Genomic DNA, 13,944 nt, shown 5'->3' on the forward strand with positions numbered 1-13,944 from the left:
CAAGGCTCATCACGGTAGAACTTGTAAAGGAGCCAAGCATCCAGGTGAAGAATGTTCCCGACCAAGCCGGAGTAGAGATTGCGCAGGTGGCAGTAGCTGGTCCAAGTTGGATGAGCCCGATCATAGACTTCCTTGCCGAGGATAAAGTTCCGGAGAATGAGGCCGAGGCCAACAAGATTCGGCGAATGGCTCCCAGATACTGGCTGTCTTCAGACCGAAAATTGTACCGAAGATCCTTTGCAGGCCCTTACCTCTTATGCCTACATCCAGACAGGGTCAAAGAGCTCCTGACCGAGCTGCATGAGGGAGTGTGCGGCGGGCATGCCGGGGGACGATCTTTGGCACACCGAGCAATGACACAGGGGTTTTGGTGGCCACAGATGCAGAAGGATGCCGCCGAATACGTACGAAGTTGCGAACAATGTCAAAAGCACGCCCCAATGATCCATCAACCTGCAGGACAGCTAAATCCTGTCAGCAGCCCGTGGCCATTTGCACAATGGGGGCTTGACATCCTTGGGCCTTTCCCCCGGGCAACGGGGAACCGCCGTTTTGTATTGGTGGCTGTAGATTACTTCACAAAGTGGGCTGAAGCAGAGGCCTTGGCTAATATCCGGGATTCCGACGTGAAAAAGTTTGTATGGAAAAACATAGTTACACGGTTTGGGGTGCCGAATTCGCTGGTATCAGACAATGGGCTGCAGTTCGACAGCAATGCTTTCCGGAGCTTTTGTAGTAAGCTTGGCATCAAAAACAAGTATTCAACCCCGGCATACCCACAAAGCAACGGCCAAGCTGAAGCGGTAAACAAGACTATCTTGAACGGGCTCAAAAGAAGGTTGGACGGAGCAAAGGGAAGATGGGCGGAAGAGCTACCCAGTGTATTATGGGCGTACCGCACGACCCCTAGGAGATCCACGGGTGAAACCCCGTTCTCCCTGACATACGGCTCGGAAGCAGTCATACCAACCGAGGTGAGCTTATGCAGTGCACGGGTCGCCGGGTTTGACCCCGTACAGAACGCCGACCTGATGATGGAGCGTTTGGATTGGCTAGAAGAATGCAGGGAGGCTGCGACCATACGTCTTGCCGAGTATCAACAGAAGCTGGCCCAAAGGTACAACCGAAATGTAAAGAGCAGGGAGTTCATTGCCGGGGAACTAGTATTAAGAAGGGTAGTGGGAAACATGCGGGACTTGACTGCAGGGAAGCTCGCTCAGAGTTGGGAAGGACCATACAGAGTCACAGCTATTGCGGGTGCAGGGGCCTACTACTTGGAAGACCTTGACGAGAGGCCACTCCCCCGACCATGGAACGCCAACAACTTGAAGAAGTTCTACGCATAATCATCGGTGTAAGCCATTACTTGTATCCCATTGAAATTAAGAGCATGATGAATCCTTTTGTATAAGCTATTTTTCATTCCTTAGCCGTACGCCGGAAGAATCACCATCAAATCTCAAAGGACAGAAGCCTGACTCTCGGTTCGATCACTATCGCCGAGCAGGCGGAAACCTACAAATAATAATCTAAGGACAGAAACCTGATCCTCGGCTCGATCACTATCGCCGAGCAGGTGGAAACCTACAGATAAGTCTCTAAGGACAGAAGCCTGACCCTCGGTTCGATCACTATCGCCGAGCAGGCGGAAACCTACAAATAATAATCTAAGGACAGAAACCTGATCCTCGGCTCGATCACTATCGCCGAGCAGGTGGAAACCTACAGATAAGTCTCTAAGGACAGAAGCCTGACCCTCGGTTCGATCACTATCGCCGAGCAGGCGGAAACCTACAAATAATAATCTAAGGACAGAAACCTGATCCTCGGCTCGATCACTATCGCCGAGCAGGTGGAAACCTACAGATAAGTCTCTAAGGACAGAAGCCTGACCCTCGGTTCGATCACTATCGCCGAGCAGGCGGAAACCTACAAATAATAATCTAAGGATAGAAACCTGATCCTCGGCTCGATCACTATCGCCGAGCAGGTGGAAACCTACAAATAATTCTCTAAGTACGAAAACCTGACCCTCGGCTCGATTCCCGGTTCAGCCAAAGCCTAACCCGACCCTTTTTCAAATACTAAGTCAAAAAGCGCTCTCAAAATACACTAAGCGCCGCGTAAATGGTTCTCGGGGGTACTATTACATTAAGCCGCCATAGCACTGGCGTGGTTCAAGCAAAACACGAACAGAGATAATTTCATTCGACAAATTCAAACGGAAAAAGAAAACGGACTTCTAATTAAAGTAGAGCAATTGTTCGGTCACCACATCCCGGTGACATAGGCAAATAAAACCAACAAAATAAAACAAATGTTCGGTCACCGCATCCCGGTGACGTGAGCAAGTAAAACTAATAAAATAAAAATGAGCAAGCAAGATAAAAGCAAAATTAGCGGGGAGGTTGGTTCGGCGGTATCACTTCCTGCTGGCCGGCCAAAGAAAAAGGCGGGGCCTCACCGAGAAGCTCCTGCACAGTCGGGATACTGGTGACTTCCATTTCCTCAGGCTCGGCGTGAGCATCGATTTGCTCAACCAGCTCCCTCATACTGGCTGTCTCTTCCTCGTCAATCGCCACCGGGGTACCCTGAGCAGCAGGGGCGGGGCTCGGGAATGGGATTTGGCCGGGGTCTCTCAGATGCGAATCCTCAGGAACACCCATTGCCTGAAGGGCGGCAAACCACCCGGCCTCAAAGCCCATATTCCTAGCCCGAGCAACCACCGGCTCTACAGAGTTTTCGGCATCAGCAAAGCCGACATCATACCATTTCTGCTCCGCGGCTGCCAAGCCTGCCCTAAGGTCAGCTATCTCCTCGGCATTGGAGGTGTTAAGGCTGATAGCTTGGGCTAGCTTAAGCTCCGTCTCATTCTGCTGGGTTAGGAGCTCCGCACACCTTTTCTCGGCAAGGGACCGGTTCTTCTCGGCAACTGCAGCCTTTTTCTCAGCAGACTCGGCGGCCTTCAGTTTTTCCTTAGCCGTTTTCACCGCCGCCTCGCGCGCCTCCTTCTCGCGCTCGCTCTCCTCAGCAAGCTCCCGTGCCCGAGCAGCCACAATGTGGGCCATTTGAGCAGCCTAGCAAGGACAAAAGTTAGAAAAAAGGCAAAAGGAAACCTGTATGAAGAACTAGATAGACAAAAAAATTACCGCAATGGCGTGCCACTCTAACCGGCGCCCTACGGACTCCTCGGATCCATCCTCGAAAGCATGCACATCCTCGGGAAGTTGGAGAGCTTCGGCCAAAGATTGGGCAATACGGCCGCCCTCGCCTTTATCCCACATCCGAATGCAGGCGGTTGACGGCAATGGTTTGCCGTCCAGAAGGATCTTCGGCTCCCACGCAGGAGCCACTTGGGAGGAGGACGCGCCCCCCGTGCCGGCTTCAGTCGGCGGCTCACGGATAACAATACCACCTGTTGGACGGGGAGGAGTCTGGGCAGCGACCTCGCCCGGGCAAGTGGAAGGTTGATCGGTGACCTTTTGCTTCTTCCGGGCACGTCCGGCCTGCGGTGGGGGTGAAGGCTGCGGCACTTGACCCCGGCCCTCTGGAGGAGGGGGCTGATTGGATTGTCGGGCACCGGGCACAAACCGTTCTACCGACAGCACTTTTCTAGATACCATCTTTCCCTTAGGCCGGGCAGCTCTAGCTAAAAGGGCGGCCGCTTCTATCACTTGTTGTTGGTTCACGGCGGCCGGATTCTCGGGGATTGGCTGCTCTTGCGCTTGGCCTTGCTGCACGGCTTCGTGGGCTAACTCCCTGATGCGCCGGGATGCTTTTTCCGCGGATTCGTCTCTCAAAGGGGCTAGCTCGTCTGCGCGAGTAACCCGCCGGCCAAATTCCCTCGCTTCCCCGGTTGTAAGACTCGGCGGTAAAAAGTTCACGTACCGAACGTCTATATACGACAGCAGGGGGCTGTCAACTATCAGGGCCTGCTTGAACGGCTGCCAAGTAGAATAAACCGGCTCCACACCGAGGATCAAATGCGAAGCCCGGAGTTGCCCGTCCCAATGCACGTATATCTCAGAGCGGAGGACGAAGTTTAAGTCTTTGGCGTGGACGACTCTGAGGTCCTGCACAAACACTTTGCCGTCTGCAAAAGATCAAATGACGCATTAGTCTCTAATCATAAAAATTCTTTTTACCGAGAGGAAGAAAATGAGAGGCGAAAGAAAGCAGTTATATGAAGGGGATGGAACGAACCCACTTCACGCGGCGTAAGGGGGCAAGGAAACTCCCCGGCAAACCAATTGCCGCTCACCCTAACGAACTCATTGGCGGAGTTCCTGTTCGAATCAGGTAGGCATGATATCAGCCGTACCCGTGCATCCCTTGTCTTTAGGTAATAACCGGTGGCTTTGCTCCCACAGAGCCTATACATTTGGTTAATGTCATGGTGGTCTAACTGTAAGTTAAAGGTGTGGTTCAACTTACTGACGCAACTAACTACCCGGTAAAAGTTGGGGGGAAGTTGGTCCGGGCACAGCCCGTAGTAAGTGAGTGTGTTTATTAAGAGGGGATCCACGGGGAACCTGACCCCACCTTCTAGAATGGACATCAAAGGAAAGAAGGCTATACCATGCCCTCGGTGGAGTTCAATATCGCTCTCATGGCAGTAGGCCACATCCACGTCATTGGGAATGTTAAATTTACTCCTAAAGGTGGCCAAAGCAGCCGGGGACTCTAGGAGGTAAGAGTAACCCATCTATAACGCCTAAAAATGCGAAAGTAAACTCAAAGAAATGAAAGTTGAAAGGAAAAGGAAGGGGAAGAAAAACTTACTTTGGGTTCTAAGGAGGAAAAGAACACTGGGTAAGCAAGCGCACAGAAATGTGGTCGGCAGAGAAAAAGAGCTCTAAAGATTGGCAGAGGAAAAATGGGATGCTGTTCAGAGGGAGGTTATTTATAGAGGAAAGAAAAATGAATGGAGGAAGAAGAAGCGTCTGAATCAAGCATTAAATGGGCGCGGTCTACGAGCAGTCCAACGAACGCCAAGCATAACCAATCCGCACGTCGCTTCGGTTCTCGAACCGTCAGGCAATAATGACGACTGCGCCTGGCGCCGCGAAACGGCGCGTCTTTTGAGATGAATATTAAATGAGAAATGACGGCCAGAAGTCCCAGGCTAAAAGACTCCCGAGGTCAAAAGGTCCCATGCTGCTCCTTGATTCTTCTCGATGACCGAGTATGAATCAAGGGGGGGCTATTGTACGGCACCGAGACCTTAGGCCCATACAGACCCCGGGCCCTGCCCCAATTGTACAGTGCGGTGATCCCAGGCCCATACAGGCCCTGGGCCTTGTCCCGTACTGGCTTTGGCCACAGGCCCAGCCGAAAGGTCCAGTCGTCCTACGCCATTCCCGGGGATTCATAAATAACAAACAGGTGTAGGGTATTAAGTTCCAAGGTGGGCTCGGTCAAACGTTCCCGGTCATGTACATGAGTTATTCCCGGGAAAATGTGGTATGCACGGGAGACGGTGCTGCCGAGCATTATCGGTCCAGATGGAATCAAGTTCCAAGATCATAAATGCAGCACCGCCCTCTCACCTAAACATCCACTTAAATCAAATGATATTGGACCTTCAATGGCACAAACGGTGGCTGTAATCATGATCTTCCCACTAACCTTGGCTATAAATAGAAGAAAGATGGGAGAAGAAAGAGGATTTTTTTTTTGGAGAGAAAAGAGGGAAAGAGTGAACATCAAACTGGGCGTTGCTTTGAGTCTCTGCCGAGAACGACCCATAGTAGGAAATCTTCAAGCCCACTACAAATAGATTGTGAGCCCATAATAATCCAAGGCCCATAGGCCTCGTACTTGGTTCTTACAAAAGCATTTTTACACAAATACCCAGTTGCTACCATGTTGCTGACCACGTTGCCCAGTTGCTGACCACGTTGTTGAGAATATGTAATACACTATTGTAATTTTTACATTATAATATGTAATATACTATTGTAAAGTTTCCCAGTTGTTGACCACGTTTTTCTTACATTATAATTTTTAATGAGTTTTTTAATGCAAGTACACTATTGTAATTTTTACATTATAATAATAAAAATAATAATATAAATTTATATGTATGATGTGGTAAAATTTATATTATTTAATGAGTATAAATAAATATATTTCTTACCTATTATGTAACAAGTGTATAATAGTTAATTTATATAAACTATATTTTCTATCATTCCACTTTTCTTTTCAACAATATAAAAGAGTTTTCCATCCTCCTACTTTTCTATCCCTCCAACCAAATATACACGATGGAAAACTAAATATTTTTTATCCTCCCACTTTTCCACTCCTCCAACCAAACGGACCCTTATCCTCCCAAATCTGGAGAAAAATGTAGAGAGAAAGTGCTGTGAAAGCACTTTTACATAAATACCTAGTTGCTACCACGTTGCTGACCATGTTGTCCAGTTGCTGACCACGTTGCTGAGAATATGTAATACACTATTGTAAAGTTTCCCGGTTGCTGACCATGTTGTTGACCATTTTTTTTTACATTATAATTTTTAATGAGTTTTTTAATGCAAGTACACTATTGTAATTTTTACATTATAATAATATAAAATAATAATATAAATTTATATGTATGATGTGGTAAATTTTATATTATTTAATGAGTATAAATAAATCTATTTCTTACCTATTATGTAACAAGGGTATAATAGTCAATTTATATAAACTACATTTTCTATCATTTCACTTTTCTTTTCAATCAAACAAAAGAGTTTTCCATCCTCCCACTTTTCTATCCCTCCAACCAAACACACACGAGGGAAAACTAAGTATTTTCTATCCTCCCACTAATTTTCCATCCTCTCACTTTTTTACTTCTCCAACCAAACGGACCCTTAGGGTGTTTTTGTTGTTGTTGTTGTTGTTGTTTTATTATTATTATTATTTATTTTATTATTATTATGATTATTATTATTATTTATTTTTTATTTTTTATATATATACTAAAACACTAACTCCTAGCTATCATGGTAACACCTCATTTACCCATAAAATTCTCATTTTCTTATTCAATCAACTAAATTATTATTAGGCTAAACGCCTAATGTATTTCAAATACCCCAAAATTGTTCAAAAACTAAGCTTAGTAGATATATTACTGTTTCTAAAAAAAAGAAACTTTAAGTCCAAAATGAAGAACGAAGCATCTCAATTAATGAAGAAGAGTTTTTGGAATCTTGTTACATGAAAGTCGATCTATCGAAATTAGTTGCTGATCTATCAAGAATTAATCGTAAATTCAGTTTTTGATATGATGCGTTTTGCATCAAGTCAGCTATTAAGTGGGTTTTTGTAACCATAATAGAGAGCCAATATAAGGGCACTATTAACCACAAATTTTTGTAAGGCTGAATATAAGACCTTGGCCTCCATCTATCCAACTAATCAGTTGAAAAGCAAATAAAGAAATACATTTCACGATCTTGAGGCTGCCATAACAAAGGAACACCATCTCAAGATTTGCTGCAAAGATCAAATCTTCAGGAGGTTTTTGGAGTCATGAGCGGGGAGTTCATGTGACAAAGTTCAGGGTAGAAGAGTCCATGGATTTGTAGTTGTATATAGTCATGTCAGTAAGTACTACATAAAGTAACAGTAGATTTAAGATTAAGTTTTCTATAAAAACTTCATTTCAATTTAGTGGATTTGTTTCCTTGGGGTTAGTGGATAAACCCCCCCCCCCTTTTTTTTCCTTTAGTGTTGCCCTTGGTTTTTCATGTCGTAATCATATTGTTGTGTTATTTATTTTTCACAATTTATTGTTGTTGGCAATATTGTTTATATGATTTGATTAACCCTAAATTGATTTTAGTTTCATAATTGGTTAGTTAATCAACTTTGGCCTAATTCCTCATAAAATCAACATTAGAGTCTAAATTTATACCAACAAAGTTGTAACCTTACCAAATAACTAAAATAGACTAGCAAATAAGTTGAAACAAATACATTCGTTCTTTACTTATTAGAATGCCAAGAAAAATTTAATAAGACATCAACATATATAGTTCAAAAGAAATTATTTTGCACATTTGGTGTAGTATATTTTCTTCTCACATAAATGTGGGTCTTAAAAATTAAAATTGTAGCACATTTGAGTACTCTTAAGCAAACTCTCTAAAAAATTATTAGATACTTTCGAAGTGCAATTAATTAAAGTGGTAATACAAAAAATTTAAAGCTTAAAAGGTTATGTGAAAAAATTAAATTTTGTATCAAGTGGCTTTTTTCGTTTGGTATGGAGTTCTATCTATGTATCATAAATATAGGAAATCACATCATTTTTTTTTTGGGGGGTGGGGGTGGGGTGGTTCCCAATGACACTCATTTGGTTCATACTAGGGCTGTACACGGTGCGGTGCGGTCGGTTATGGGGGGAATTTTTGCACCGCACCTATAGGGTGCGGTTTCCCTCATGCCTGACCGCACCTTGCATGTAAAGGGCCAGCAACCGGTCTACTCCAGTTTCGGTTCACCCTAACGGTGCGGTGCGGTTAGTTCGGTGCAAAGTTAAAACAAACATATAAATTAAAAATAAAAAATAAAACAAATCAATCCTCAAACAAGCCACACGGAATTATCAAACAACCCAAATATTCAAAAAAAAACAAACAAACAAACAAACAAACATGTTCTATATATATATATCTAATTTCCACACAAAATTTTCAAACAAATTCCCAATATTTATAGAAGCATAGCAAGGAGCCAAGGAGAGGTAGCCTAGGTATTGAGCATTATACAAATTCACATACCTGTTATTGAGCATCAAAACATACTCTAGAAATTTCTATATAACAGCCATGACAGAGGAGAGAAGAGAGAGGAAAGCTTGGAGAACACTGCCATCAATCTGTAGAAGACGCTGTTGGTGAGTGGTGGCGAGCGGCGTAGGTAGGTGGGAGAGAGGCGAAGCTGTTGAGAAAGAGATAGACAGAGAGAGAGAAGAGGCGGATGAGAGAGAGTGAGGAGAGGTCTGCGTCTAACGAAGGATTTTTCAAATTTAACCTAACCTATAAAAAAAACGACGTCGTTCTTGGCGTTCTTTTTTTTTTTTTTTTTTTTAATTCTAACACTAAAACGACGCCGTTTTGAACCTGATAGTAAAATTTTTAAATGGTTTCAAAACGGCGTCGTTTTGAATCAGATTTAAAAAAAAAAAAAAAATTAAATGAAACGGCGTCGTTTCTAACTAAATAAACCTACACCCTATTTTTCCTTCTTCTTCCTTTGCCTCTTTCAGTTTCACGCCTCTCAGTTTCACGCCAAACTGGTCCTCTCTCTCTCTCGCTCTCAATTTGTTTTATTTTAAAACTGATGAATGATTATATATTATATATGTATAAGTTAAAAAAAAAATATATATATATATATATATATATCGGTTCGGTTCGGTTTCTCTTCGGTTTGCAGATCTTGCTGCCGACCACCGCACCGGCCGACGTCGGTAACGGAAAAAGCCTACCGATCATCGCGCCGAGAACCTTCGGTGGAGCTTTCGGCGGTCGGATCGGCGCGGTTTCGGGCGGTTTTGTCGGCGCCGGTGAATTCTTGAACAGGCCTACATACCTATTTATGGAAAGTTGTACTAATAAAAATGGGCCAAAATCATTAAAAAATCATATTATAAATCAAGAGTAATTCTTAGATACTTCAAGAGCACGGAGAATAGTGCTCCTTTTTCTCACATTTATGGTGGGGTTTGTTCATTAAATTCATAGTGGGGTTTACCATGAATGTGACAAAAGGGAGCACCATTTCACTATACTCCGACACTACCTAAAAATTTTCCGTAAATACAGCCCAAACAAATAAATTGCAATTGACCAAAAAAAAGTTCCAAATAAATATATGGGACGTTGTAAAATAAAAATCCTTTTGCTGTGTATGCTTTCCCTTTTTAATGGAAATGACATCCATTTCAATCAATCAGCTTGTATACCAAGCTAGGCAAAGCATTATCTGTTTGGATAACATGAAAATTTCGGGTACCGTTAGAGAAGTTGATAAAATGACCTTTCTTGAAAAGAAATATATGATAAACAATAGGATATATATATATATATATATATGGATACTTTGGGAAATTCCTGATAGAAATCAAGCAAGCAACTATATAATATGTAGTCCCCAGACATGGTAGTTGTTAATTTATGACTTTCCTACTTCCCAGCAGGGTTGAACATTGAGTCTTCTACACGCCCAGCAAGCACTATTGTTCATGACTTACTCAGAGCCAATGAGATACATTGAGTCATCCTCACTCCTATTATATATATAATACACAGAGGAGAAAGTTAAAACCAAAATGATATATCTCAACAACCACAAGTACTTGCTTCTGGTGGTTATAGCCTTTCTCACACACACACACAAAAGAAATAAAATAAAATGACATCTGTAATTTCTTGAGGTACACACTTTTCAAATGATCAACCATTTCATAAATTTCCATTGATATATATAAAAATGTTAAGCCGATGTCCATTGCATAGTATTAGTATACGTGTGACATTGATGTATAAAAATTAACTCATTATTAACTTAGCTTATTCCTTCTAGTAATAGTAATAATAATAACAATAACAAATTCTTAATCCACTTCATATTTGGCCTAAGCTCATGTCCCCTACTAGCTAGAATAATGTTGTTTGAATTCCCTACTCCTAACTTAGAATGACATGATATATATACAGTATTTGTAACTCTGTTTTTTTAGGTATAATATTATATTCTTACCAACTTTCAATAAATGCAAGTACATTTTCTGCAAAAATTTAATCCAAAATGCACAAGCCCACTAATCCTGAATATATATTGGAAGTACAAGTTAAAATTAGTTAAATAAAAATTGATCATGGGTACAATTATAAACTGAGTTTTTGAGGTTTAAAAAAAAGGTTTGACTAAGCTATATTGAAGAAAAATTGAAACCTTAAAAGTTGCAACTAAAAGATAGATTGGCTTCATTTACAAGATAAGCTCAAGCAACTGAAAATGAAATAATAACAAAGTTGATGTATATGAGGTTGGGAGTTGGGACTAGTTTATCCTTCGGTTAATGTAAACGTCAAGCTTCACACTAATTTATGGATAGGATATAAGTCACAACCGTGACCAGAAAAAACGTAAAAAGCAGTGATTCACTCACCAATCATCATCATCATTTTCAAGCCTACCTGACTCAGAATCTAACAATTGAAAGAGAACCATTTGGCAGATTCTTCTAAAATTCCCATTACATCACTATCATAATTCACACCCTTTAATCATTACCCTGTCATACATTTTCAAACTCTAATCCTCTCCTAACGTTTTCTTTTTTACCTTGCTTATTACACATGTTCATAATATTTTTACAATAAATTATAGGTAATTAGTTATTATTGATCGTTCTAATTTAAATCTACTATTAAAATTACTTTTTTTTATCTACTAAATCTGTCACGTATGATTTGTTGTGAAAATATTATAAATATTTCATTTTTCATGTGTATTACACACTTTATTAGATACTGTTTTCATGACGTGCATGATTTTAGTCCATATCATTTTTCATGTTTATTATATTGTATTACATACTGTTTTCATGACAGGCTTGATTTCAGTTATTAAAACACACACTATATATGTAAGTAACATACCTTTCACCTTAAAAAATGTGGTCAAAGGTCAATGTGTATAACATTATGAATATTGTGGATGTATAGAGTGGTCATTAAACTATTCACGAATATTTTCCCTTTCTTATATATCCAAAAGAAAAGGAAAATTTTATTAACTTCACATTTATAAATTGGACCTTTGCTTTTCAATAAAGCTCCCTCCATATTCTTCCAAACCTTCAAACCAAGCAAACTGCCAATGTTTCTCTCATTCAGTAACTCTCTCATCTCTCTCTTCTTCTTCATCTTCATCCTCGGCTTGCCGCCATGCATTCCCGCCAGAAAAACACCCGGTTTCCCTTTGAATAGTCATGTTACTTTACAAAGCTATAACAGCAAAAGCTTTCTTGACGCTTCAATAGGCAGCCAAGTAATCGGCATATCGGAAATCAAAAAACACTTGCATCGTTTCGGTTACTTCCATTTTCGAGACGATACTTTCACTGATAACGTTTTCGATGCCCGGTTCCAATCGGCTCTCACACTCTACCAAGAAAAACTCGGCCTCCCCATTACCGGTAAGCTCGATATCGCCACCGTTTCTCAAATACTCACCCCGAGATGCGGCGTGCCCGATATCCACCACAACAAGCTGCATGGGACAAAACATTACGTGTATTTCCCCGGAAAACCTCGGTGGTCTCGCCAAATGCCGATGATGCTCACCTACGCGTTCTCGCCGGAGTACATGATCCACAACTTGACCATATCGGAGATAAGGGTCGCATTTAAACACGCATTTCGGAAATGGGCTTCGGTCATTCCCGTGAGTTTCACTGAAACCGATGATTATGGCTTCGCCGACATAAAAATAGGGTTCTACAATGGCGACCATGGCGACGGAGAGCCATTTGATGGGGTTCTCGGGATTTTAGCACACTCATTTTCGCCTGAAAGTGGTAGGTTTCACCTTGATGCGGCGGAGACATGGGCGGTGGATTTTCAGAAGGAGAAATCGAATGTGGCGATGGATTTGGAATCGGTGGCGACCCATGAGATTGGCCATTTGTTAGGGTTGGGACATAGCTCGGTTACAGAAGCTGTAATGTACCCTAGTTTAATGCCTAGGGATCAGAAGTTGGAATTGACAATGGATGATATAGAAGGAGTGCAAGCTTTGTATGGATCAAACCCTAATTTTAGGTTTAGTTCTATGTTAGAGTCTGATATTTCTACAAACCATGGTGTTGGTTTGAGAAATACTAGGTCATATAATGAGTGGGTTACTTTGTTTTTGATTCTTTGTTTGTGCATGTAATTTTGCATGAACACTGTTTTTCTTTTTTGTTTTTTTTTGGGTGTTGTGGAGGAAAATTCCTGTGGGGGTAGGAAACAGGGTACAGAAGATAAGGACTAATATTGGGGCTCTTCAAGTTCAGATAGGAAACAAAGAGGTAGTCACAAAGCCCAAATCTATGGGGGTGCTTATAATGACTGCCCTTTAACTATAGCTTTGAAGTTTGAAATAGTTTTAGGGTTCATGATTTGATGAGTTCAATTCTGTGAGATTACAATATTCATTCTTTAATTTGAATTCTTGCTTGCACACACTCTGTTAAGATTATAGAAAGAAAACAAAGTTAAATGAGAATTATCTTATTAATTTGTGCCAATTATTATTGTGCATGATACAGTTAATGATCAGTACCTTATATTTCATTCCTCTAGAGCATATATGTAAAATTTTATTAAGACTACAGGTACAAAACAAAATTACTTGGTTTACTGCTAAAACCAAATTATTTATTTCTTTAAGAATAGTAGATTACAGGTACAAAACAAAATTAATTGTTTTAAGAATAAAATTTAGGTATAATTTCTTATTACAATTGAGGAACTGTATCTAAGTTTTATTCGTATTTTATTGATTGGACCAATTTGGTTTGATAGGATCTTGTGATTCATTACTTACCGTTAAATTAGTTAATTAGAGTTTAAAATCTGCCCTGACTATTGAAAGACAGCATCAATAAAATCATAAATACGTAAGCAACCAATCTGAAACAAAAATCAAGGTCGAGAAATTATAAGGTCCTTATAGTGGGTAAGTGATGTGATCCACTGTTTTACTAAAAAAATTCTTACCTGTATAAAATTATTGTGTTAGAAATTTTTTAAAAATAGAAACTGATTACTGATTCAGTAATTTTAAAAAAATGAAAATTTTTTAATGAAATAATAGACAAATAACATATATAAAAAAAATGAAAAAAAAGTATAATTTTCCACCATTTCTATCCAATTTGGAATT

The 13,944-nt window shown here is 40.9% G+C and overlaps 2 protein-coding genes across 2 annotated transcripts; one reads left to right on the top strand and one right to left on the bottom strand.

Moving 5' to 3' along the window:
• Positions 1–2,012: 2,012 nt before the first annotated feature.
• On the bottom strand, positions 2,013–4,344 carry LOC115984279 (uncharacterized abhydrolase domain-containing protein DDB_G0269086-like). The gene is made up of 3 exons (XM_031107241.1): positions 4,204–4,344; positions 3,150–4,093; positions 2,013–3,077 (listed from the first exon to the last, which is right to left on the bottom strand). Exons 2-3 carry the CDS (start codon positions 3,621–3,623, stop codon positions 2,397–2,399), a joined length of 1,155 nt encoding a protein of 384 aa, XP_030963101.1. The 5' UTR covers positions 3,624–4,093; positions 4,204–4,344; the 3' UTR covers positions 2,013–2,396.
• A 7,458-nt stretch (positions 4,345–11,802) lies between these two features.
• Positions 11,803–13,274, top strand: LOC115987410 (metalloendoproteinase 4-MMP-like). Its single transcript, XM_031110945.1, has one exon. The coding sequence runs from the start codon at positions 11,893–11,895 to the stop codon at positions 12,949–12,951; it is 1,059 nt and encodes a 352-aa protein (XP_030966805.1). The 5' UTR covers positions 11,803–11,892; the 3' UTR covers positions 12,952–13,274.
• Positions 13,275–13,944: the final 670 nt, after the last annotated feature.

The sequence above is a fragment of the Quercus lobata genome, chromosome 4 (assembly GCF_001633185.2).
Source record: "Quercus lobata isolate SW786 chromosome 4, ValleyOak3.0 Primary Assembly, whole genome shotgun sequence".
NCBI classification, from domain to species: domain Eukaryota; kingdom Viridiplantae; phylum Streptophyta; class Magnoliopsida; order Fagales; family Fagaceae; genus Quercus; species Quercus lobata.

What these genes read in the sequence shown, in the direction of transcription:
- LOC115984279 (XM_031107241.1), bottom strand. Translation starts at nt 3,623, where the DNA reads ATGGTATCTAGAAAAGTGCTGTCGGTAGAACGGTTTGTGCCCGGTGCC. An exon ending in TAGAGTGGCACGCCATTGCG is followed by an intron (nt 3,078 to 3,149) that starts GTAATTTTTTTG and finishes TGTCCTTGCTAG; the next exon opens with GCTGCTCAAATGGCCCACAT.
- LOC115987410 (XM_031110945.1), top strand. Translation starts at nt 11,893, where the DNA reads ATGTTTCTCTCATTCAGTAACTCTCTCATCTCTCTCTTCTTCTTCATC.